Below are 23,305 nucleotides of genomic sequence, written 5' to 3'. Positions count from 1 at the left end.
ACACTCAAGGAGACTGGACGCGTCTTAGCATAGCTCCGGCTCTCCTAACACTATACTACTGCTGAAATTGCTTTTCTAAGACGCAGAAGCCCCTCTGACACAGCTGTGGACCGACACTATACTAGCCTGAACCGATTATATGTGTGGAGTGTTCTGGTCCGACGGGCTTTCACCAAGGTTTCGTCTCACGGCCTAGTGCACCAGACGACAGGGAGAGGTGGCCAATCTCCCGGTCTGAAGAAAAAGGCTCATTGCAGCCTCTCTGTAGCTCCGTTACTCCCCCCCCCGGGACCGGTGGGGTATATCCGGGCCCCACCAGAACAAGCAACTAATCCTCAAAGGCAAAGAAAATTGCAATCTGCCTGACAAGCCAGGGCCTCATGGCATTCCCCAAATGGCCACCACACAACGATTGAATACCCAGTGTCCCATTGTGAAGAAAAGTTTAATGCTGCTTTTGATGCCATATGTGCAGCCTTTTGGTCCCGGATCGAGTCTCGCCAGCAGCAACTACCACTCACCTCGACCTCAACAGGGTAGGTCCAGCACTCCTGTGCTTCCTCCGGGCTGGGAGCCAAGATGGAGGTACTGTTCATCAGATGTCTACAGCCCTGTGGGGCGGCCTGCGGAGTGGGAGCCCTGCAGAAAAGCAGTCCTACCGATGCACCTGCTCATACACTGACCTGTGCACGGAGAGGGGAGAAAATGATGTCCCGCAACATTCATCCCCATAAGCTGGGAGATCCCCATGTGGAGCCGGAAAGCAACATGAAAATCATCCGGAGACTTGTACCTGGAAGCAAGATTGGCTCACAAGTGAGGCATACCTGTGGTATGGGCTGAAGCAGCATCAATGACCCATTTTAAGTATATCCTCACAGTTATAGCTCACCAAGCTTCAAGATAGACATTTTAGTTATAGTTTTAACTATGCTATATGAATCAATGTAGCATCTAACTTTGTCACTCTCGTGTCACTTACTTTGCTTTGCAACTTTGACACAACCTGGTGGCATATTACTTCTCGCTTACCTATCTGCAGACCTCACCTGTTACTCAAACTTAATTGCAAAGTCTACTTAAATATGCACTATGCTTGTCTCAATATAAAAAAGTGCTGATTTCAATGTACAACTGTTTGTATCTGACAAACCTATTCTTTGAAATATTTGTATATTGTGCAATCTTAGTTTTTTCACATGCACAACAAAAATAAAGAATTTAAAAAAAAGTTGCATCTAATCAGACAATAGTAAAAGCAAAACAAACTAAAGGATCAATTATCAGGTCCTAAAATACATGGAGCTGGACTATTTACTCCAAATATACTGAGAAATTGCTATTCAAATAAGCTGAAACTTTCCAAGGATATCCATTGAATGTATAAACACACAAAATTAGGTAGTCTCTGTAGACATAAGGATCTAAAACAGAGACACCATGATAAACTTGACACATTTAAACAGATTAAAACTCTTGTGAAATGCACTTGAGCAGATATCCCACCCTCTATTTTGGCAAATACCAATTAGGAAGGGATCTTCATCGATAAAGGGAAGTGCGGCTAGGCTATTGAGCAGTGAAACTTCAGAGACATGATCTATACACCAAAGCTGCTTCATTAAGCTAAAGTTGTTTTTGTGACTATAGTGTCCCTTTAAATAAGTATTTTCAGTGGCAAGCCAGGCAGTTATGTGTGTCAATTCATACTGTGGGGAAATCATAGTATTTTGCTCAAGACAAGGAACTTAGGGTTCCTAGTGAACCTGATGTGCCAGGATTTCGTGCAACATATGCACAAGAATTAAATAGTTGTCATGACAGTTGAGGCACCATGAAGAGTGGTCTTGTTTTCCAGCAGAGGTTTTAGGCTTTTCCAATTCAAGTTTTTTGCCAAAGAAGCTGACACAGATGTAGGAGTACAAGAGTCTGTTACTGTACTGCTAAAGGTGACTCGAAGCCTTCCTTGAATGGGCAATAAAGAAAATCTTGCAGAGGATGAGTTCCAGAAAAAGGATGTTGACGTGTTAAAAGTCTACCAGGCTGGCATTTTTTTCCAGCCTACCTGTTAAACCTTAAGTAAGTAACTTGGTTTCATTGTTAATACCAATAAAGAATTTGTGCAGAAATTAGCAGACACATCCAAAAAGCCAGTTATTATCCCACAAGATGCTTGGTATGTTGATATACACATGTATACAATATGTCTAGGCTACATGTGAATAGAATGTATATCAGATTCCAATTGTACAGCGCTACGGAATTTGCTGGTGCTGTATAAATAATTAAATAATAATAATAATAATCAGATGTAACTTACTTTGAAAGTTTTGATCTCCTGCTCAGCAAATTTAACTTTAACTACATACAGGAGGATCCTACAGGGCCTAGCTAGCTATTAACAGAGCAGGAGATAAATAATTCTAGTTTAAACAGAATTTACAATAAAGGAAGTGTAAACATTAGATGACTCTTTGCAGGAAGTGTTTAGGAAAGCTGTGTAAGTCACATGATACAAGCAAAAATAGGTTGCGCCAATAATACAGTCCAATATATTCATAGAATGCTTTTGTGCTTCTTAGTTAATGGCTCTCCAGACTTCGGCTTATAATCTAATATATGAAATATAACAAAGAGATGGCCGATAATAGTACAATATGTTTAGTGCTAGGTGTGGACTCACAGCACATATATGAAAACTAGCACTCACATTTGATGGAGCTATAAACCAGCTCTAAGTAAAACGCCATACAGTGGTATAATCCCCACTGACGGATATGTAGCTTTATAGATCAATATCTCAGCTTGAAGATAAATATACTGAAAAAAATATAAAAAACAAACAATAGTGCTCACTGTGGTAAAATACAAAAACAGGTAAGAATAACAGTAACTGTAAATAGTAAAAGTAGGGGGTTGAGGGTGTCCCTTACATTTAGTGTTTACAGCCTTTTCTTTAGTATCTTACAGCTGTTCATATAGCGCTTATCCTATCTTTTGTTTTTATTGTGTAAGTCACATGCAGGTAGGTGTGGCCAGGGATGCATAAACAAATGATTTAACTTCGAAATGGCAGAGAATTGAGCAGTGAGACTGCAAGGCATGGTCTATACACCAAAACTGCTTCATTAAGCAACATTTGTTTTCGTGACTATAGTATCCCTTTAAGAAAGTGATCTTATAGTTTTGTATGGCATTCTAGCTTAAAGGGACACTATAGTCTCCTGAACAATTTTAGGGTTATCCTATCATTATATATGGCAATCCCACTTAAGATCAAAATTAAGAAGAAAAAAACACCCTTTTTTTAATTAATTTAAGCTCGAGTTGTGTTAAGTAGATAGCTCCCTAATTTGGTACCCTTATGGATCAACATTTTTAAAGTTGCCAAATTAGGGAGCTATCTGCTAACAAGCACCCTTAATTTGGTACCCTTTGGCATAATGGGAGTACTGACATTCAGATTGTATCATGCTTCTATAATTGTTCTGAATTTCATTTAGTTTTGAATTGATCATTTTAGTCTAACCGAGATTAGAAAATTAACAAATCAAAACAAACTAAACCAAAACTACTTTTTCACCCATGCACATCTCTACAAAACATGGAGATGTTTGAAAACTGTGTGGTACAATTTAATATAAATGATATACAGGTGTGGAAAGCATTATTAATGTAAGTACCACAGTGTGTAGCGCAGATGCTAGCTAAGGCGAAGATAAAGCGAAGCTAGACAAGGAAATTGTGTGTGTGTGTCCCCAGTGCAATAAGATTTCTACTAGTAACGATGGCAGTCACCTGTTTACCACATCTAAGTCTTTCAGCACTTGATTCATTTAGGATAATAAAGGATTATGTGGCTCAAAGGTTTAAGAATGCCTGGTGCATGGTTATCGGGAGAGAGAACAATGTTTTAAGCGGAGCTATCTCTGATCATCTGTGTGTTTATGTTTTTATTTTGCATAATGTTTGCAAAAAAGTGCCAGGAATTGATGGGATTCTTACAACTGCTGCCCTTAAGATGAATCACCACGAGTCAGCCTCTGTTCTAGTTCCTGCAGACACTGAGAGGACGATCCCAGTTATCAGAAAATGTTTTTACACTTCGAGAATTGGCAAAAAGACAAAATAAAGCAAAAAGGTAAGAAGGTAGTCACGGAGAGTGGAAGATGACAGGCCCACTAATTTCTGCCTATTACTGTGCATTTCCTGGACACGGAATTAGAAACTGCAGATTTAGATTGCGAACAGAAAATAGAACACACAGAGAAATAATTTCACATAAACTAAGAAGCAAAGGACAAACAAATGGGTTATTCTCGGCATACAAATACCGTTCCTAAAGCTGCTCCGTTTGAGTCTCCAAACAGTAAAACAATCAATCACTAGGAATTGTGTAAAACAGAATAGAAAAAAGTAGAGTATTACTCTGAGGATGATGGAGGAAAAACACTTTTAAACAGAAAAAGAACAGAATATGAGCCGTCCCTGATGAAAATAAAAAAGTAATAAAAACTGTATCAATGTTATTTATTGTGTGTGATGATGAAAGTGTATTTATAAGGACTGATACTGTGATTGTTATTTGTATTTGAGGTTGAAGCAATGGATTTATTTTGCTGCTGGGTTCTATATTTGGAACTATAATGGTAAAGCCACAGAAACCTGATGACGGCGACCAGATAACAGGAATATATTCTGCAAGACTTTGAAACCTGTGTGAACAGTTATGGCATTTACACTCCATGTGAACTTAATTTGGAAAGTGATCTAATCAATTGTAACAGCAGGCAATTATAAAAGGCACTTGAGGGGGGATTGTGGAATATTGTAATTTGGCCAAGAATTAATTATATGTGTATTTGTATATAGCTGAAAAAGTCACTGGAAAGGTGTCTGCTGAAGAGTTAAACAAGAATCTACTGGAAGAAACATGCATCACTTGGCAATTATTTTTAAACCAGCAGTTGAACACTTTTAAAAAACAATTTACAAACCCAAATAAAGCAATAAACGATTATGAAAATTACGCAATAAATATTAATAAACTTCCTATAAACACGGTCAGATTTCATTATTAGGCAGGCCTCTCAGCAAGGGGAGTTTTTATCAGCCTCCCCACGCTGACCCCATGCTGGTATTCCAGTGGCAAAATTTTAGAAACTCGCCTTAAAAACTCAAATATTGTTATAATATATGAGTAAAGAGTAGAATATAAAATGTAAAAACAAACTCCACAGCACTGACACGTTTTGGCAATGTGTCTTTTTCAAAGTACATTATACGTTCATCTGAACAGCTCCTCTTTTTAAACCCTGGTTGGCGTGCTTTAATCCCTTCTCCTGTGCACTTCTTCATTCCTACGGTTTCTTCATTGTCATTTGCGGTGGCTGACGTCATTATACCATGACCTAATCATGTATCAAGGTCCGTCCTTTCTCCTTCCTTGTGGCCTTCCAAAGTGCCATGTTGCTATGTGATCCTCTTCCCATTCAGGGCAAGCATTAAGATGCAATACTAGGGTTTAAACGTGAACTGGTCCTCATATTCATGTCTTTTTTGCCGATATTGGCCATTAAAGTGAAAAATTACTTTATATCTTTGTATAGGACAATCAATATTATTAATTTAAGAAATCATTTCATTAAGTATAAATATACATTAATTAAATAAAACCTAAACATGTTGTTCAAATGGGGAACCTAAAACATTTATAATTAAATACTGCCAATACCATCAAAAATAAAAGTTAAAAAGTGTAATAAAAAAAAAGGTGCATTCTATACCTAAACACAGAAAAAGATACATATAAGACATACAAGCAAGTATAAAATAGATATTGAAATTAAAAAGGGGAGTGGCTCAGATGTACTGATGTACTTTAAAAAGACACATTGTCGAAATGCGTTAGTGCTGTGGAGTTTGTTTATACATTTGACCTTGTGTACATTTTATTTGTAATAGATCTACGGTAATGCTTTCTTCTCTTTACTCATTTATTATAACAATATTCGAGTTTGAATGAGAGTTTCCAAAATGTTGCTACTGGAAAAAAAACAGCGTGGGGTCAAAGGAACCATTTGGAGCCTAAATAGCCTGAGCCTGCAAAATCTGGATCAGCATCCTGTGAGTGAGACTCATTATATGTTCACTTGTATATACATATACATACATGCATTGCGTTTTGTTCATTGATTTAATTTTAGGCCAAACCGTACTCTCAGACTGTGGTACTATTGTATCCATTTATTATATTTTTAGCGTGTTATCTCACCCAATTTCTTACTTTCGGTAATCACACAGGTATTTAAGGAAGGGAACAGAGTAATAAGTTGGACAGTAATATAGGCAAGTAAAATGAGAGCACAGGGAAATCCATCTAAGCATATCCCTTGTTAAGTTATGAACTTGTTTGCTAGATAAGAACCGTATCATCTTTATTGTATTACTGGATATTCTGAAGAATGCAACAGTGTGTTATTGTTCTGCTGACGTACTGCATCAGAAAGAAGTCAGTTTTAAGGCACCCATATATAAAACATATTTCCAATCCCAAAATCACCCTTCAATGACAATGATTGCAAATTAAATGTAAATACTGCACATATATAAATTAGATGAATTCTATTATGAAGCTCTAATATTCATATTTTCATGGTTTATGTTTATGTAAGTAGTCCACAGGAGCCATTTTTCTGATATTTTTTTAAACAGACAAAATTATTTGGATTAAAATGGGTAATTGGAATACTGCAAAATATCAATATTGTGTATTTTCCAGGAAAAGGGAACAGTAAAACCCCCACTATATTTATATAGTTATTCATTATAGAAACATAGAATGTTTGCCCAATTTTCTAAATACTCTCATTAGGTCCCTGGCCTTATCTAATAGTTAGGATAGCCTTATGCCTATCCCACGCATGTGTAAACTCCTTTACTGTGTTAACCTCTACCACTTCAGCTGGAAGGCTATTCCATGCATCCACTACCCTCTCAGTAGAGTAATTGTTCCTGATATTATTTTTAAACCTTTGCCCCTCTAATCTAAAACTTTATTCTTTTAGCTGTGCTAGTTTTTTTTTTTTTAAATACTCTCCTCCTTAACTGTGTTGATTCCCGTTATGTATTTAAAGGGACACTATAGTCACCAGAACAACTACAGCTTATTGGATTTGTTCTGGTGAGTAGAATCATTACCTTCAGGCTTTTTGCTGTAAACACTGTCTTTTCAGAGAAAATGCAGTGTTTACATTACAGCCTAGTGATAACTTCACTGGCCACTCCTCAGATGGCTGTTAGAGATCCTTCCTGGGTCCTGGCTGCCTAAAATGCATCCAATAATTCAGTGTCTCCTCCCTCTGCATGCAGATACTGAACTTTCCTCATAGAGATTCATTAATTAACATAATCTTTGGACTACTTTAAAATATTGCTCATGCCAATTAATGCAATGCATGGCCTTTCTAGTTAGGCACCAAGCATAATGCCTAGTCTGTAAACGTGTAGAAAAACCCAGTTCTAGCTCTCATCTTATGACAGCTTTCATTTTATTTAGACAAGATGTTTTATCAAGAACTTTTGATGTTTTAACAAGCTAAATTATTGAAATCACAGGGCAGGGACTAAATGTTCTGCACACTTTACTTTCTCCTCCTCTCTTACTGTGTGTCATCATGGAAAGTTCTTGTTGAATAATAATATATAATAATATTGCTCTGGTCAAGACCGAATGAGGTTTTGTATGCTTATTTGTAAATAGCACATAAAACCTCCTCTTGTAAAATTGCTGGTTTTCTTAAGTCTTATGTCATCTATTTGAATGTTACTGTGTGCTATGTGCTTTGTTATAAGTTTGTAAATAGCACATAAAACCTCCTCTTGTAAAATTGTTGGTTTTCCGAAGTCTTATGTAATCTATTTGAATGTTACTGTGTGCTATGTGCTTTGTTGTGAGTTTGTTGCTTTAGTTAGTTTGTGTGTCATTTACTTGTATGGTGCTTAATGTTTGTCTCTAAATAAGTTTTTGTTAGGCCATAGTGATTATGTTGAGAGGCGGACAAACATGGTTCCTACAGTACTGTAAGCTTAGCTTTACTGATGAGGCCCCAAACAGTCTGAAATTATTGTCTGACTTTGCTGTATCTCTTGTAATGGTACACATCACCAATATAATTTTTGTGACCTAAGTGGGGACTAATTAAAGGGCAAGCTACTAAGTTTTTGTCTGTTCAAATTGTTATTTTGTCATCTATTAGTGTATGCTTCAGTGCAACTGCTTAGCATCTCCTTACGCTGAAAGTGTGGTCGACATGTGGACCCTATGCTCCTTGTACATTAGGGGGTATCAGCTATGCTTAACTGATGAGGGCCAAAGAAGGCCAAAGCAATTGTCTGGAGTTGTGGTACCTCTCATATCTTCTGTTGTGTTTTATTAGTATACAGAGCATACCTACACTTTGGTGTTGTACCCTGAGACTCTAAGACACTTATCTCATTGACTTCAGTGTAGTGCTGATCCTGCACTTGAAAGCTATATTTTGAAGATCTTGTTAATCTTGTTACAAAATATGAATTTATAATGTCACCTTTCTATTATAATAAATACATGTATATGTTGTTTAAATCAATTTGATTGTAGACATTGTAGTAAAAAATGTAATTCTCTTAGTTTTGCTAATGTTCTGTCCACACACTTTCACTTTACTAAATAAGTGAAGAACATAGTAAACTTACCTTTTTGTCACTAAGTCCAGTCACTTGATCAACAAATTCCTCTTGAATCATAAATGCAGCCAAGTTAGCTGTGTAACTTGCCAAAAAGATCACAGCGAAAAAAGCCCATATTGAAACAATAATTTTGCTTGTTGTACCCTTTGGATTTTGTACAGGGACTGAATTATTGAAGACCAATCCCCAAAGCAGCCACACAGCTTTTCCGATAGTAAAAGATGGTCCATGTGGGGCTGTAAAAAATTTTTTGTGTTAATACTTTTTTAAAATATATTTTTTCATTTGCTTATAACATCAAAATCAAGGGAAAATAGCACCATAAACACAGTGTCTAACGTTCATGAAAGGCATAGCAAGTAAAATGTTATCATTTTATTATTGCATTTTATTAAAGCCATTTTAGATCTTTTCACTAAAGTAAGAATTCAACGTGAAATTTAAATTTAAGGCCAGCGTAATGAAATTGAAAGCGTAACAGATTTAGAGATTTTTTTTCAATTTGGCATTTACATTTTAAAATTTAGCTTGAATTCACGTTGGATCATCACATTAGTAAATAATTCTGACACATCTATCTGGCAGATCTATCTATCTATCTACCCATCTATCATCTATCTATCTATCTATCTATCTATCATCTATCTATCTATCTATCTATCTATCTAATCTATCGGTGGTAGGTGAGATGTAGGGTTAGGTTGTATGAAAGGATAGTAAAGACTTAGGGTTCGATTAGAGATTTAGGAATATGGTTGGACTTCCTATGGATAGATGTTTAGGTCACATAAGGTTAGGAGGAGATTTAGGGTAGGAATGATTTATGGTAAGGATGGACTATCAATAACTGAACAAGCTGCACATCTCGGTAAGAATATAATTATTGGAGATTTAGAAATACATATATATTGATTGTGATATAGACTTGTTCAGCAACAGGGTTTTTAAACTTTTAAATGATACAACATGTTTTAGTTAGTAGAAATACAACTGATGCGTGTCTGGTAATATTTAATAATATTGAACTGTGTTTCAAACAAGTAAGGAGGCACTTGGGAAATGCTTACAGAACATTATTTTTCAATTCTTATTGAAATTTACACAGATTAATCTCTAATGTACCTTGATATTAAAACATAAAACATAAAACAAATAAACAATCAGACATAAAAGAAAAAAAAATCATGGAATCATTATGTTTTAACAAAATGTAATATACATTTTTAATTATTCAAAACAGCCACCTTTTGCAGATACAGTAGATAAACATTTCTACAATGAAAAGCAAATATTGTTCAGAAAGGTTTCTCAACACTTTTTCTGAAGTTCCCACACATTTATTTCACATGTGGATTGCTTTGCTTTAACCCTTCTATTAAAATCTACCATCTTTTTTTCTTTCAAGATAGTTCTAACATAGTCTGGAGGAATGTTTTGTCTTTATCTTGCTAAACAATAAACCATTGACCAACAAGTTGCATAACAGAGGCTATTACATGGTGCTACAAAATGCTGCAGTATTCTTTATGATTCAGGGCTTCACTAATTCTAAGTCGTTTTTTGAAAAGTCCAACAAAAGAGCCCCAGATCATAACGATTCCTCCTCTATATTTGATGGCTGTTGGTACACAATGCAGAATCGTCCTTTTGCCTACCAAAAGTCATACAAATAACTTCCCTGATGAACCAAACATTTGAAATCTTACATTTTACTGGTCCATCATACTCTTTAATCTTCAGCAGACCATTGGTGGTGCTTCTTAGCCGAGGAAAGTCTTTTTTATTTCGCCATCTTAAGAACTGCTTTTTATTTATTTTTCTACAGTCTATATTTTCGTTTTCATTATTATTATTCATGAAAATACAGGATAAAACTACTGCTTGAGTACAATTGGTGCAGCGGATAACATGTCATTACAGTTTCAACATAATACACTGTGACTATTATAAATGCAAGACTCACAACATAGCCGAAACATTGCGTATGGAATGCTTTACCTAGAAAAACATTACTAATCGATGTGGAAGAGTTAAGTATGAATTCCAGCACCTGTCACCGTGTCAGCATCTGTTCGTACCCGGAGGTGGTAATGGGAGAAGAAAAAGTGTGGGGGGGAGAGGGGGCTAGGTGTGTGTGCAGTTTTTTCAACTAGTGTGTGACAACGTACTCACTAACTCTTGTCATTTCGGTCAGTCAGGTTACCGCGTGTCCCCTAAAAACCTACTCTAACCATAGGGTCCAGGTCAGGGCACACTTGTCATCATTACCCCTGAGCACAGCAGTCATCATTTCCACATTATGGATCTCCTCAACCTTAGCTACCTATTGCTGGAAGGTTGACACACTGTCTGCATCCACATTGAGGGAATCAGGGTTTTGGCTGAATTTAGTGAGTGCCCTTGGTGGTCTGTTGGCGTGGTGCGGAGGTCAGGCGGATATTAGTAATTTTAGAATTCGAATTCCAATACAATGCCTTGCTATTGGAAATTAAGTCTCCAACACAGCTGCCACTCTCAATTAATAAGTAAGTATCACACTGGTTTATTAATAATTTTAATTGCATTGACTGATGTTTGATTAAAATTTTGCCTATAAATTATAGTGTTATATAGTTAGTTGATAGCTTAATAAAGAAACTTTGCTGTTTGGTTCAAATAAAATTGCCTGCTTGAACATTAGAGTGCCTAAATCTCTCTTTGTTATTTGCAGAATTTTGTAGCATGTCTCTTGAATTTTAGTGACTATGAAGCATTTGTCAGTGAAGATGTACATTTTGTCCCATTCCTGGTCAGTAAGGACCATCCCAGTCTCTTTACCCCATCAGGCAATACATTTAGGAGGAACCCTACTTCGGTTAGTAAGCATCATCATGTACAGTGTTGATACCCCCTTGGGGAGGTGGTTTGGCTCTAATTGAGGAGTAGTGATTTTTCAATTGAAAATAGTGGAAGCTTTCAAATCTGTTAGGCACTCCATATGGGTGCAACTCAGGCAGGGCCTTTAGTTGTCCGGCTGTGCACCAGTCTCTTACACAGGTCCAGTCGTAGACTAGGAACCCCTGAAGGTCCAGCGGCATGAGACCATCAGCTAAGTCTGGACTGTACAAAATGGGTGTTAAGGGGTTGCGGTTTCTGGTTAGCTGAGGCGAAAAGCGTAGGGAACACCAAACCCGCAGGGTAATGGCTATCTTAAGAACTTCTTTTTTTTGGTCTTCATCTGACTGAATGTGAGACTACATAGGCAAAGCTGTGATGGGACTCGACCTCCCATCTGCACTAATTCCTGTTCCGCCCAGAGTTTCTGAGATGAGTGGACATGCCAGTCCGTGACTCTATTTAGGTGGGCTGCTTGATAATATGCGGCTATTAAGGAAAAGTCCAATTCGTCCATGTTCTTGGGCAATGTCAGCTGGGCCCTGCTCACACATGCCCCGGTCTTAATCACTATTGTTAGTGATTGAAAAAAACGCTTAGTATAGAAGGTGAAGTAAGATGTTCATCTTAACTTTATTGATGCAGCCAAATCAGGAAATATATTGGTCCGCTCAGCATTGCAGGTCTGCCTGCACTGTGGCTAGAATGGGTAGAAATATAGAAATATAGCTTTTTTGTGCTCCAGGAGAAGGAAAATTGTGCTTTTAGGTGGGTCAGATCTTCCATCGACAAGGATCTTTAAGTGCTTCAGATCTTTAAGTGCTTCAGATCTATGATGTTCAATTTAAAATTGGACACTGACCCGAAGGTCCTAAATAGGTGGAGGAGGTTGGTTAAAGCAATCAGTGGTTGCCTCAGAAAAAAGAGCATATCATCCACGTATGCAGCTACAAAAGGGTCACGGTTCCTCATGGAGAACCCTGTAACACCCCTATCCTGTCTGACCACCTCCAGAAAAGCTTCTAGAGAGAGGATAGGAGAGTGGAAAGGAGGCAGCCCTGTTGGGTGCCATTCCGGATGGGGAATGGTTGGGATAATGCTCCACTCATTTACATGCTGAAGGGTTTGAGTACAATGCTGCCACCCATGTCTGACTATGTGGGCCACCTGATCAAAAGCCTCCTCTGCGTTGGTGGGCAGAACCAGTGTCTCCGTCCTGGTCTTGTGTGCGGCATAGATGATGTTCAGGGCTCTGATGGTGTCGTCGCTAACTTCCCTGCCGGGCATAAAGCCCACCTGGTTGGAATGAACAAGATTTTGGAGGCTAAGCAGGGTACCATGGCTTTTGCAAAGAGTTTGAGATTGGCATCGAGTGTTCTAGGGCGGTAGCTTGCACAACATGATGGTTCCTTACCTTCCTTAGGAATAACTGTTACTATTGCGGCAAGGGAGTTGCTCAGGAACTGGCCTCCAATCTGTATGGAGTTCAGCTCAGCCAAAAGTCAAGTGTGCAACAAGTCCTCGAACGAGCGCAAGTAGCTAACTGGGAGACCATCAGGTACTGGTGCTCTATGGGACTAAGATAGTTTGAGAGCCTCCCCTAATTCTTTAAGGGTCATGGACAAATCCAGTTCATCTGCCATCTCCGTGGTCAATTTCCGAGTAAAGTGTAGAGATAAGAACTTTGAAACGTGGCCTAAGTGGGGTTGGGATGCCTCACCTTGCCTTGTTTGTGCCAATTTGTAGAGGTCGGTGTGGTAAGACTGAAAGGCGTATAAGATTTCCATCAGGTATCTGGTCTCCTTCTGTCTCTTAACCTTAAACATATGGATATGATGCAGCCTCTGTTTGTTCTTCATCATTCTCACTAGGAGCCACACTTATTGGAATGCTCATAAAAGTATCCTTGGAGTGTGGAACAGTTTCTGAGATAGGAGATCCTTTAGCTTCCCCCAAGTCTCAGTCTTATGCCATTCAACCCGACAAGCTTAAAGCAGCTTAAAGTATTTTCTTCACAAATTAAGTGAGGTTTGCTTACATTGACCAGTGTTGAAGGGATATTCTAAGCAACAGAGCATCTTTAGCTTATTGAAGAAGTTTGAGTGTATAGCTTATGCCCTTGCAGTGTTACTTCTCAAGTCTCTGCTGTTTAGAGGTGAATTTACTTTGTTTTTGCACTCCTAACCACAGCTCAACTGGCTCTGAGTCACGCAACCTCCATGCAAAATGGTTCTTCTTCTAACTGATCTTACAGTATAGTGTGCTAACTTTAGAAATTAAAATTTCACATTCTGTTAATTGAATCCAACACAAGAGGCTGCTGTAGCCACCAGTGGGCAATTAAGACATCACTAGTTCTAAACACACTGTGCAATAAGGGAAGTTTAACAATTAGGCTTCTTTTACAAGTGGTATGTAGGTAGGCTGTGAGCCCAAATGGAGGGGAATTAAGCAGTGAGACTGCAGGGGCAATATATCAAAACCTTTTCACTAAGCTAAAGTTGCTTTGGTGGAGCTTAAGGAGCAACCTATAACTCATAGTGTCTTCTGATTATGTTGTGGCTTTGAGACTGTTAGACCTCTTCAGAGTTTCATACAGTTTCCAAGAGCTTTTTGATTATGTAGGAAACTGTACTCATTGACACCATGTTTTTCTTTGCAATATCATCAAATCTAAGGGTTAAGATAGCCTGCCTTTGTATGACACCTGCCTTTCTCCTGTCGTTATGATGCAATGTACTAATTCAAGCAGTGCACAACTATCCAAATAATACTTAAGAGTGTGTAGTAACACAATATGATCCAACACTATTTTATATAGAAAGAGGGATGGTGTGGCGGAACCAGCCTCGCCACTTGTGCCTGGAGAGGACTGCTTGCCAGCCTCTTGCCCTGTGATTATGGTCCCTGGGAGGTTTGGCCCTTGAAATAACTGATTTGGGCATGTTGTATTGTATTATGCTGCTACTGGCCCTTTAAGAACCATCTGGGGGCATACTGTGGAGTTACTGGGTGGCCACCATTTCATGTATCAGAAGCACATGGTGAGAACAATGGATGGCGGCCATTTTAACTCACAGACACTGTTGTGACTTTTCTACACGGTGCCATCTTGCCGGTATTTGGTGCACAAAGACATCGTGCAGTAGTTTTAAACTATACAACAGGGGACACATTATACAGTAATTATTTTTTATAAATTCTGTATATGTTCTGCGTAATCTGCATTAAACTGTATCTTCTAAACTACTGAACGAGGATATACTTTATATGGGGTTATTGCATGTTTTGGGGCCCCTGTGATATGTTTTAATAAACTGTATTCCTCTGCCTGTGATAATGAGATTATTCATTGTGTTCAGTAATCATATCACAGGCAGAGGGGAGGATTTTGTGTGGGAGTGTCTGTGTGTATTGTACGGATTGATTGGTTGTTCTGTAAAACCCTGTGGGCTGTACTATGTTTGTGGATTGGGAATAAAAGAGGCTATATGTGCCAGTACAGTCAGATTCTGCTTAACCCTCCAAACGAAGTGTCGTCTCGTTATTGGGGGGAATTGTATTGTATGCTGACTGCCAGGAGTGTAAACCTTTCGCATGGTTTTTCCTGTTCAGCTGTTTCCAGGATTCGTGTAGTTTGCAGTTAGGGAGATTGGTGCTTACAGTAGCTGCCTGTGCATCTGGAAAGGGGAAGATCTACTAAACGGCGGTTTAACCCTTTTATGCCTGGGGGTGCCGTTACAGATGGTAAAGTAATCAACAAAAGATGGGGCTTGTTTAGAAACTTTTAAGACCTTACTTCCCTTGCTGCAAAAAAACTTTGCCACACCACAACTAACTTACCTTTACTAGTTTTAATTAAATGTTATTACTTGCATTCAGTCTTGGTCCCCATCCAGAAATGTAAAGCAGTATGCCTGGTAGGGATGTGCATGGGCAAAAAATTTGGTTCGGAAATTCGGTAAGTAACAATTCGGACCAATGGCATTCAGTTCGATTTGGCACTTTGGAACTGCCGAACGTCGTCACTTTGGAACTTCTGCACTTCGGCCCTTCGGACATTCGTGGCATGAAATTCATACGAATGTACATTCGGAACTAAATGAACTGCACGTGTCTACTTTATTTATCCTATATAATAATTGGCTAAGGATATTTGCTCCGATGCAGTCATGCGCAGTAGAGACCGAGAGAGACTGCATGGAACAAACATCCCATGCCAGACTGCGAGGTTGCACATCCTTCAGGGTCCGCTGGCAGCCGCAATGTGACGCGTACAGGATATTACTTCATTGCACAAAAGGAATTAGCTTATTGCTCAAGATTCCTATCATCATTCACGTAATTTCCCATACCTCTCTCTTGCTTTGCCACTTTTCAGAAATCCGAATCACTTTGGCACTTCGGAGCTTCAGAGCTTCGGCGCTTCGGAACTTCCGTACCACCAAACTTTGTCACTTCGGAACTTCGTCACTTCGAACATTCGTAAGCATCCGAATGGCATCAAATTCGTACAAATGAACAAAATGAATCACACATGTCTTTATGTGGCCTATATCAACCCTTTCCAAGTTACCTCTGTGGGAACTCCAACCACCATTTCCTATAATAATTATTTTAGTTGGCCCTCTTTATTCAGGCCTTCCAGTTCATTGGTTTTAGCACACCACAACAGACTTGCCTTTACTAGTTTGGCTCAAACCTTATTACTTGCATTTGAACTTGGTCCCCGACCACAGATAAATATATGTTTTCATTTACTGCTTCTCTTATTTATCCCTCTATTGGTTACTTTATCCCACTTAATCTGTGAATCAAACTGAGGGATACGCTCCTATCAGTGTACTGCAAAATATATACAAATGTACATAATAGTTGTAATATATATACTGTAATATATATACTGATTGGCTCATTTTCGCACCCTTTTGTTTTGTCTTAATTGTCCATTTCAGGTTATTGACTTTTCCTGAAATTGCAAAAAAAATTAATGAAAAAGGTGTTAAAAGAACAACCTGGGCTCCATTACCACTCTATAACCACTTCATGTCATCGGAATGCACATGGTGATTGGAGTCACCAGGGAACCTCTTAAGGATTTAACACTGAAGAGGAAACCCCCCAGGTGTCTGGCTTGCTCTTCTATACTGCTTGTAAATGTGGAAGCATTTGCTTGAGCAGCAGTGAAAAGCAGCTGTTGCTCTTAGGCTATCACTAGTCACTCATAATGACTAATGAATCATACATGTATTTATATATATGACATTGACGCATAAGATATTATAGGTGGGAGAGAGTCAAACCATCATCCTGCTTGAATAAATATGTTCACAGTTGTGAGTAGTATAGGAGAGCAAGTACGTTGTTCTAAAAGGGACACTCCACTGCCCGTATACAAAATTAAAAATCACGGTTTAGTAGATTTACCACAAAGAAAAACATGCATGAATTTAATTATTCTTTTTTTTTTCCAATGGGGTTATATTTAAGAATATCTTGCAAAAGCTGCAGTTCTCATGTCTGCTGAGATTGCAAGACTTCCCTTTCTAACCCATCCCAGACTTTCTGTGGCAGTTCAACTACAGACTTAAACCGGCACTGTCATGGCGGCATCAGGTATTTTTTTAACTCCCTCCAAACTTTTGATTGTCCATCCAGTCACCTCCAAATGAGCAGAGGCTCCTCCTTTCACTTTTTTTAACTCTTTATTTCTTCTCTGGATCCAGCTTTTAGGCGGCGCCATCTTAGATGACTTAATCTGCCCACACTAGATCGCGCTGTTAAATTAGCGCTCATGCCCAGTTGTATACTTGAGCATTTGCTATTGTCCTAATTTCGGACATTATTTTGGCTTTTAGTCTATTCATCAGAAAGACAAATTAACAAATAGAAATTACATAGAACAAACAAAGACCGATTTGGTCTTCATTAGTTCATCTAGTTTATTACAAGGACTCGCGGCTCCCTCATTGTAATGTGTAAGAATTGAAGTGGCAGAGAGCTATGCTCTCCGCAACTTCCTAAATTCCTCCCCATGCCCACCCCTATACTCTTCGGGGGTCAATATGACCCCCATATTAGTATTAGGGAGGTTAAAATCACCCTCCTACCTCTACTTGCAGCTCAGCGAGTATGGGTAGGAGGGAGATTTTAACCTCCCTTATACTAATAAGTCTACTAAATCGTGAGCAGCCAGTAGCCTTTTAATTTGACCTTTTTGGGGGGTGAAGAACAGAAGAATTAGAAGAAATAAGACTGATGGTAAACATAATTTTCTTTTACAGGTATTAGATTTATTGCCCCCCCCCCCCATCACTATTATTAAAGTGGGTGTGGTAGGTAGGGATATTGATTTTTTTAATTGGGATGGCTAGGGGACTGGGGATCCCTAGCCATCCGGGGGGTCGGTAGGGGGAGGATGGAGATCATTGTTCGATAGGCATGCTCTTATTTAAATAATTGGGGGTTACACAAGGCCCTCTTCCCTGAATATTATAATTATGGCCCCCTGTAACAGGAATCGTGACAAGAGCTATGTCCCCAGCCAACTACTTGGAGGAATTTCAACACCTTCACAGACAACTCCCTCTTCACTGCCCTACTGAGAAGGAAATTCTCTGGCATCACTACATCACTACCTTTTGGGCACAAAATAAATAGAAATATTGGTGTGAATTCCCAGTGAAGCTACTAATAATTCATTATCGGTAAGGGGATCCCCTTTGTTGTAGCAACACCACAGGAGGGCTATCATCTGCTACGCCAATCGGACATTCCTTACAAAAGCACAAGCACAAGCACTTCATCTCTGGGCAGATCATTGAGACTACCACCATTTACCCCTTACCCTGATTTCTAGATTGTTGGGGACCTTGGAGTGATGAGGATGACAGGAAATGCAAACTTCTCGTACCAACCAACATAAGGCACTAACTATCAGTGTACCCCCTTAGCTTAAATATGACTTTCATTAATGTTATCTTAACCTACCCCAAAAATATGAGTAGCGTTGCTGCAAGGGGCAGGATGGTACAACGGGGAGAATACGACCCTGTAATTACCTAAGTGCAGCCACCTATGTGGCAAGTATTTTTATGACTATAGTAAACCAATGTCATCAGCCAATGAGTTCCCCTCCACTTACACCTCAGAGAGGACAGTTCTATACGGCCTATAGTGATCGATCTTTAATTTTTGTTTCTTTCAACTGTATATAGTTTGTTAATTTTTTGTTTTGTATACCTAGAGCTGTCTTTACGTCTGTAACATATTGCTGGGGAATCTTGACACTCCCTAATGAACCTTTACATGACCTTCAGCCCCATCTCCTCGCTAAACCAAAGTCCTCTTAAGGGACCTACACCACCTTCTATTTACAAAAACAGAAGTGGTTTAAATCTCCCAACTATTAAGGTGAAGGGATTAAATACCCCCTATAACAGACACAAATTATTCCGTGAGGCTTCCAGAGCCAAAGCACAACTCGCCTGCGTGCAAGATACCCACTTTTTAAATACTACCATTAATACCTTCCTAGATAACCTACACAAAACAATTATAACTGCAAAACAAGCATCCGCTCTCTCAGCAGCTATCTCTCCTGAGGAAGTGAAAAAAGAGATTAAGCACAAAAGTCCTGGACCTTATGGCCTCATTGCTACATACTACCAGAAATTTCTCAACACGCTCCTACCTCACCTTATTGACTTCTTTAACCCCTTAGTGACCAGACCACTTTTCAATTTTCTTACCGTTAAGGACCAGGGTTGTTTTTACATTTCGGCGGTGTTTGTGTTTAGCTGTAATTTTCCCCTTACTCCTTTACTATACCCACACATATTATATATCATTTTTCTCGACATTAAATGGTCTTTCTAAAGATATTATTTTCATCATATCATATATTTTACTATGAAAGAAATTATATGATTACGCATCGACAACCGCCAAAAAACACCCAAGATAAATAGCTTCTAAATTTTGTCCTGAGTTTAAAATTACCCAATGTTAACAGGTTCTTAGCTTTTTTTGGAAAGTTATAGGGCTATAAGTACAAGTAGCACTTTGCTATTTCCAAATATTTATTTCAAAATTAACATTACATTGTAACACTGATATCTGTCAGGAATCCCTGAATAACCCTTCACATGTATATATTTTTTTAAAAGAAGACAACCTAAGGTATTAAACTTGGGGTATTTAGACTAGTTTCATGCAACCATTTTACCACCAATCTATGCCAAATTAAAAAAAATTATAATAATTGGTGATGTTTTTGACACACATAGCAATTTAAAAATACATGTATTGAGAACTTTAAGGGTTACTGCCAAAGAACACCCCAATATGTGTTCAGCAACATCTCCTGAGTATAGTGATACCACCCATGTATAGGTGTTTTGGGTACTCTGGGGGCTAAAATACCTTATTCGGAGGGTGCGCATTCCAGTTTTCCAACTTGGAATTTTCACAGCTGGTCATCATGCACCCATGTCCTATTTGGGACATTTTTGAAGCCAGCCAATGTAATTTACCCCCATCAAACCATATATTTTTTAAATGTAGACAAGCCAGGGTATTCAATATGGGGTATGTTCAGGGGTATGGGGTATGTATTAGTTTGGGTGTTAAAAATGCAAAAGACAATTCTGAATGCTAACTTTGGCCAGTGTTTGTGACTAAGTGGCTACTAAGAAAAACTGAACATACCTCATTTGTCTTTTTTTGCAAATGATATGCCATCATGTGGGTAATTCTAATTCCTGGGCTACCATATGCTCTCAAAGGCAACATAACCAATCTTGAAAATTTCGATGTGTAAAAACAGCCTTATATTTGACCTTGTAACTTTCAAAACACTATAAAAACTGTAGAAGGGGGGTACTGTTATACTTGTGAGACTTCACTGAACACAAATATTAGTGTTTCAAAACAGTAAAATGTATTACAACAATTATATCATCAGTGAAAGTGCTGTTTGTGTGTGACAAATGCAAAAAACGTCACTTTTACTGACAATATCATCGCTGTGATATATTTTACTGTTTTGAAACAATAATATTTGTGTTCAGTGAAGTCTACTGAGTTAAACAGTACCCACCATGTACAGGTTTAGGGTGTTTTGGAAAGTTACAGGGTTAAATATAGTACTAGCAAATTAAATTCTCTAGACTTTCAGCCTGGGTTGTTAGGCAGGTCCCCCAAATTGCAATCAATAAAATTACTTAATTATGTAAAAATATATATGCATGTAGAATTTAAATACATATACATATTTATATATTTGAAGTCTACGTGTATATTTAGGAAATTATATTTTAGAGGCATGCCATCAGAGCAGCTGGAAGAGATCCTGATCGCTTAGAGCCGTCTAAATTGCAACGGGAGTATCAGGTACGTCCGCGGTCCTTAAGGGAAGGGGTTATTATAACATTATCTCAACAACAGTTGACACTCCAATAGAAGTGACACGTGCCCATATTATCACATTACCAAAACCAGGAAACAAATTCTCATCTCCAAATTGTATGCAAAAATTCTAGCTAACAGATTGGGGCCTCTCCTCCCGACGCTGCTAAACCGTGACGAAGCTGGCTTTGTGTCTTGACATCAAGCCTCAGACAACACCAGTAAAGTTATAAATCTCATTCACCATGCTCACGCCTCCAAACCCCCAAGCCTGCTACTCTCTCTAGGCACTGAAAAAGTATTTGATGGTGTCCACTGGTCCTACATCTTTAATATATACTAGATTTGGTCTCCCATCCTCATTCGTTTCGGTCATTTATTCTCTATATAATAACTCATCCACTTCTGTTGTATACTCCGGATTCCTTTCCAAGATCTTCCCCATATTGAACAGGAAAAGGCAGAGCTGCTCTCTATTTCCCCTTCTATATAACACAACATTAGTACATTAGCCACATCTATAAGGGACAACCCAAACATTCATGGTGACCCCATCTCTCAAAGTCAAACATACAAACTAGGGATGTTCGAGGATGACATAATGTTCGTCTGAACTGAACCTCTTATATCCCTGACCACCCTAAACAATACATTGTGAACCTTTGGAGAAGTGTCATATCACAAAATCAATTTCACCAAGTAACAAGCTCTTCCACTAGAGTTGTTGCAGCTAAAAAACCTAGACAGCTCTCCAGGCATACATTATACCATAACAGAAAAGATGGGGGCTTTGGATTGTCATGCATGACACCATACCAAAGGGGGGGCAATCTTGGCTCAACCTGTCTCATTTTTCGCGCCTCCGGGAATCCTACAGTGGGTTGGCTTGAAGGACTTCAGTATAACTCCCTGGAGGGTTCAATATTTACTCAAAACACCACTAGCTGAGAGACCCACGGGTCACACTTATTACCAACCACTAGAGAGTCCCTCTGGTTATGGGATGGACACTGAAAGCCCACTCTTTCACAACAAACCCCTCTGATAACAGTCCCTTAGAATATCTGTAAAGGCGCATAACCTCCTTATCTTTTCAGTCAGGGAGCGAGTAAGGCCTGCTAATTGTAGAAGACATTCTGAAAATAAAAGCAGTGTGCCTTTTCTGTTAAATACACTCAAATGGTAACCTTTCCCACCAATATTTTTTTCAAATATTTACATATCTACCACTTCTTTGCACATTAAAAGTCAGCTTCTCCACACTTGCATCTAAGCATGTCTGGACTAAAAAGATACTGTTGACATTTATTAATCAGTAATTATTTAGAGTTCTATTACAAGTGTCACATGACATTAGGTTTTATTCTGTTTTATGAGCACATTTTTCTGTTATTGGTTCTTAGATACATCAATCATATATTTCTTTGGCCAGCTGAATAATTTCTTGTTTTACCGAACTGTATTATTATTATTTATAAAGTTCCAACAAGTTCCGTAGCGCTGTACAATGGGTGCACTGACAGACACGTATTTGTAACCAGACAAGTTGGACGCACAGGAACAAAGGGATTGAGGGCCCTGCTCAATGAGCGTACATGTTATAGGGAGTGGCGTATAGTGACACAAAAGGTAAGGGTAGGGTAGAAAAGTAGGTTGCTAGGATAGTTTGATGACAGTTTCAATGGCAGTTTCAGGAGAGGAATCAGGGTGTGGGGATGGAAAGCTGTTCACAGTATAATTGATATGCTTTCCTAAAGGCATAAGTTTTCAAAGATTTTTTGGAGGAGTGGAGATTGGGTGAAAGTCAGAGATTGGAAGGGTGTTCCATAGGAATGGTGCAGCCCTAGAGAAGTCTTTAAGGTGAGCATCATGTATTGAATCATCTATTGAATGATTCAATTGAGACAGAGGATTCTGTTGCACTACTGAAGAACGTCTAAATGCTGACGAAACATACATTTTAAACAAATTTTTTTTAATTATGCACTTGAGTTATGCATGTTAGCCTATATTAAAATATTTCTAAACCAATATCTAGCTAATGTTTATTCGCAGTAAGGTGCACGGAGGGCTAAATATGTTAGGCAAATGTACCCATTATGTAATAACTTACCTTGTGCTTATTTCATTTTATGTTTTGATTGTATCCTTTGAGTTCAATTTATTAATTCTGAAAAACTCAGATTCATGACAAAATTGTTATTTACTAAATGAGTAACTCTGCAGAAATATGAATTAGTACCCCATAGAAACCACACCATTTGGTATTCACACTAAATGGTGTTACAGTTTC

General features: G+C 38.5%; 1 protein-coding gene across 1 annotated transcript in view; it reads right to left on the bottom strand.

The window, feature by feature from the left end:
- The window catches only part of GRIN2A (glutamate ionotropic receptor NMDA type subunit 2A), a 617,672-nt gene that overhangs the window by 75,201 nt on the left and 519,166 nt on the right, over window positions 1-23,305 (bottom strand). Inside the window, exon 8 of the mRNA XM_063430281.1 lies at window positions 8,737-8,966. Coding sequence (XP_063286351.1) covers window positions 8,737-8,966 — 230 coding nt within the window. The remainder of the gene's footprint in view (window positions 1-8,736; window positions 8,967-23,305) is intronic.

This window comes from Pelobates fuscus, chromosome 8 (genome assembly GCF_036172605.1).
Source record: "Pelobates fuscus isolate aPelFus1 chromosome 8, aPelFus1.pri, whole genome shotgun sequence".
NCBI lineage: Eukaryota > Metazoa > Chordata > Amphibia > Anura > Pelobatidae > Pelobates > Pelobates fuscus.
Note: the sequence above shows the minus strand (reverse complement) of the source record. Positions and strands in the feature narration are given on the sequence as shown.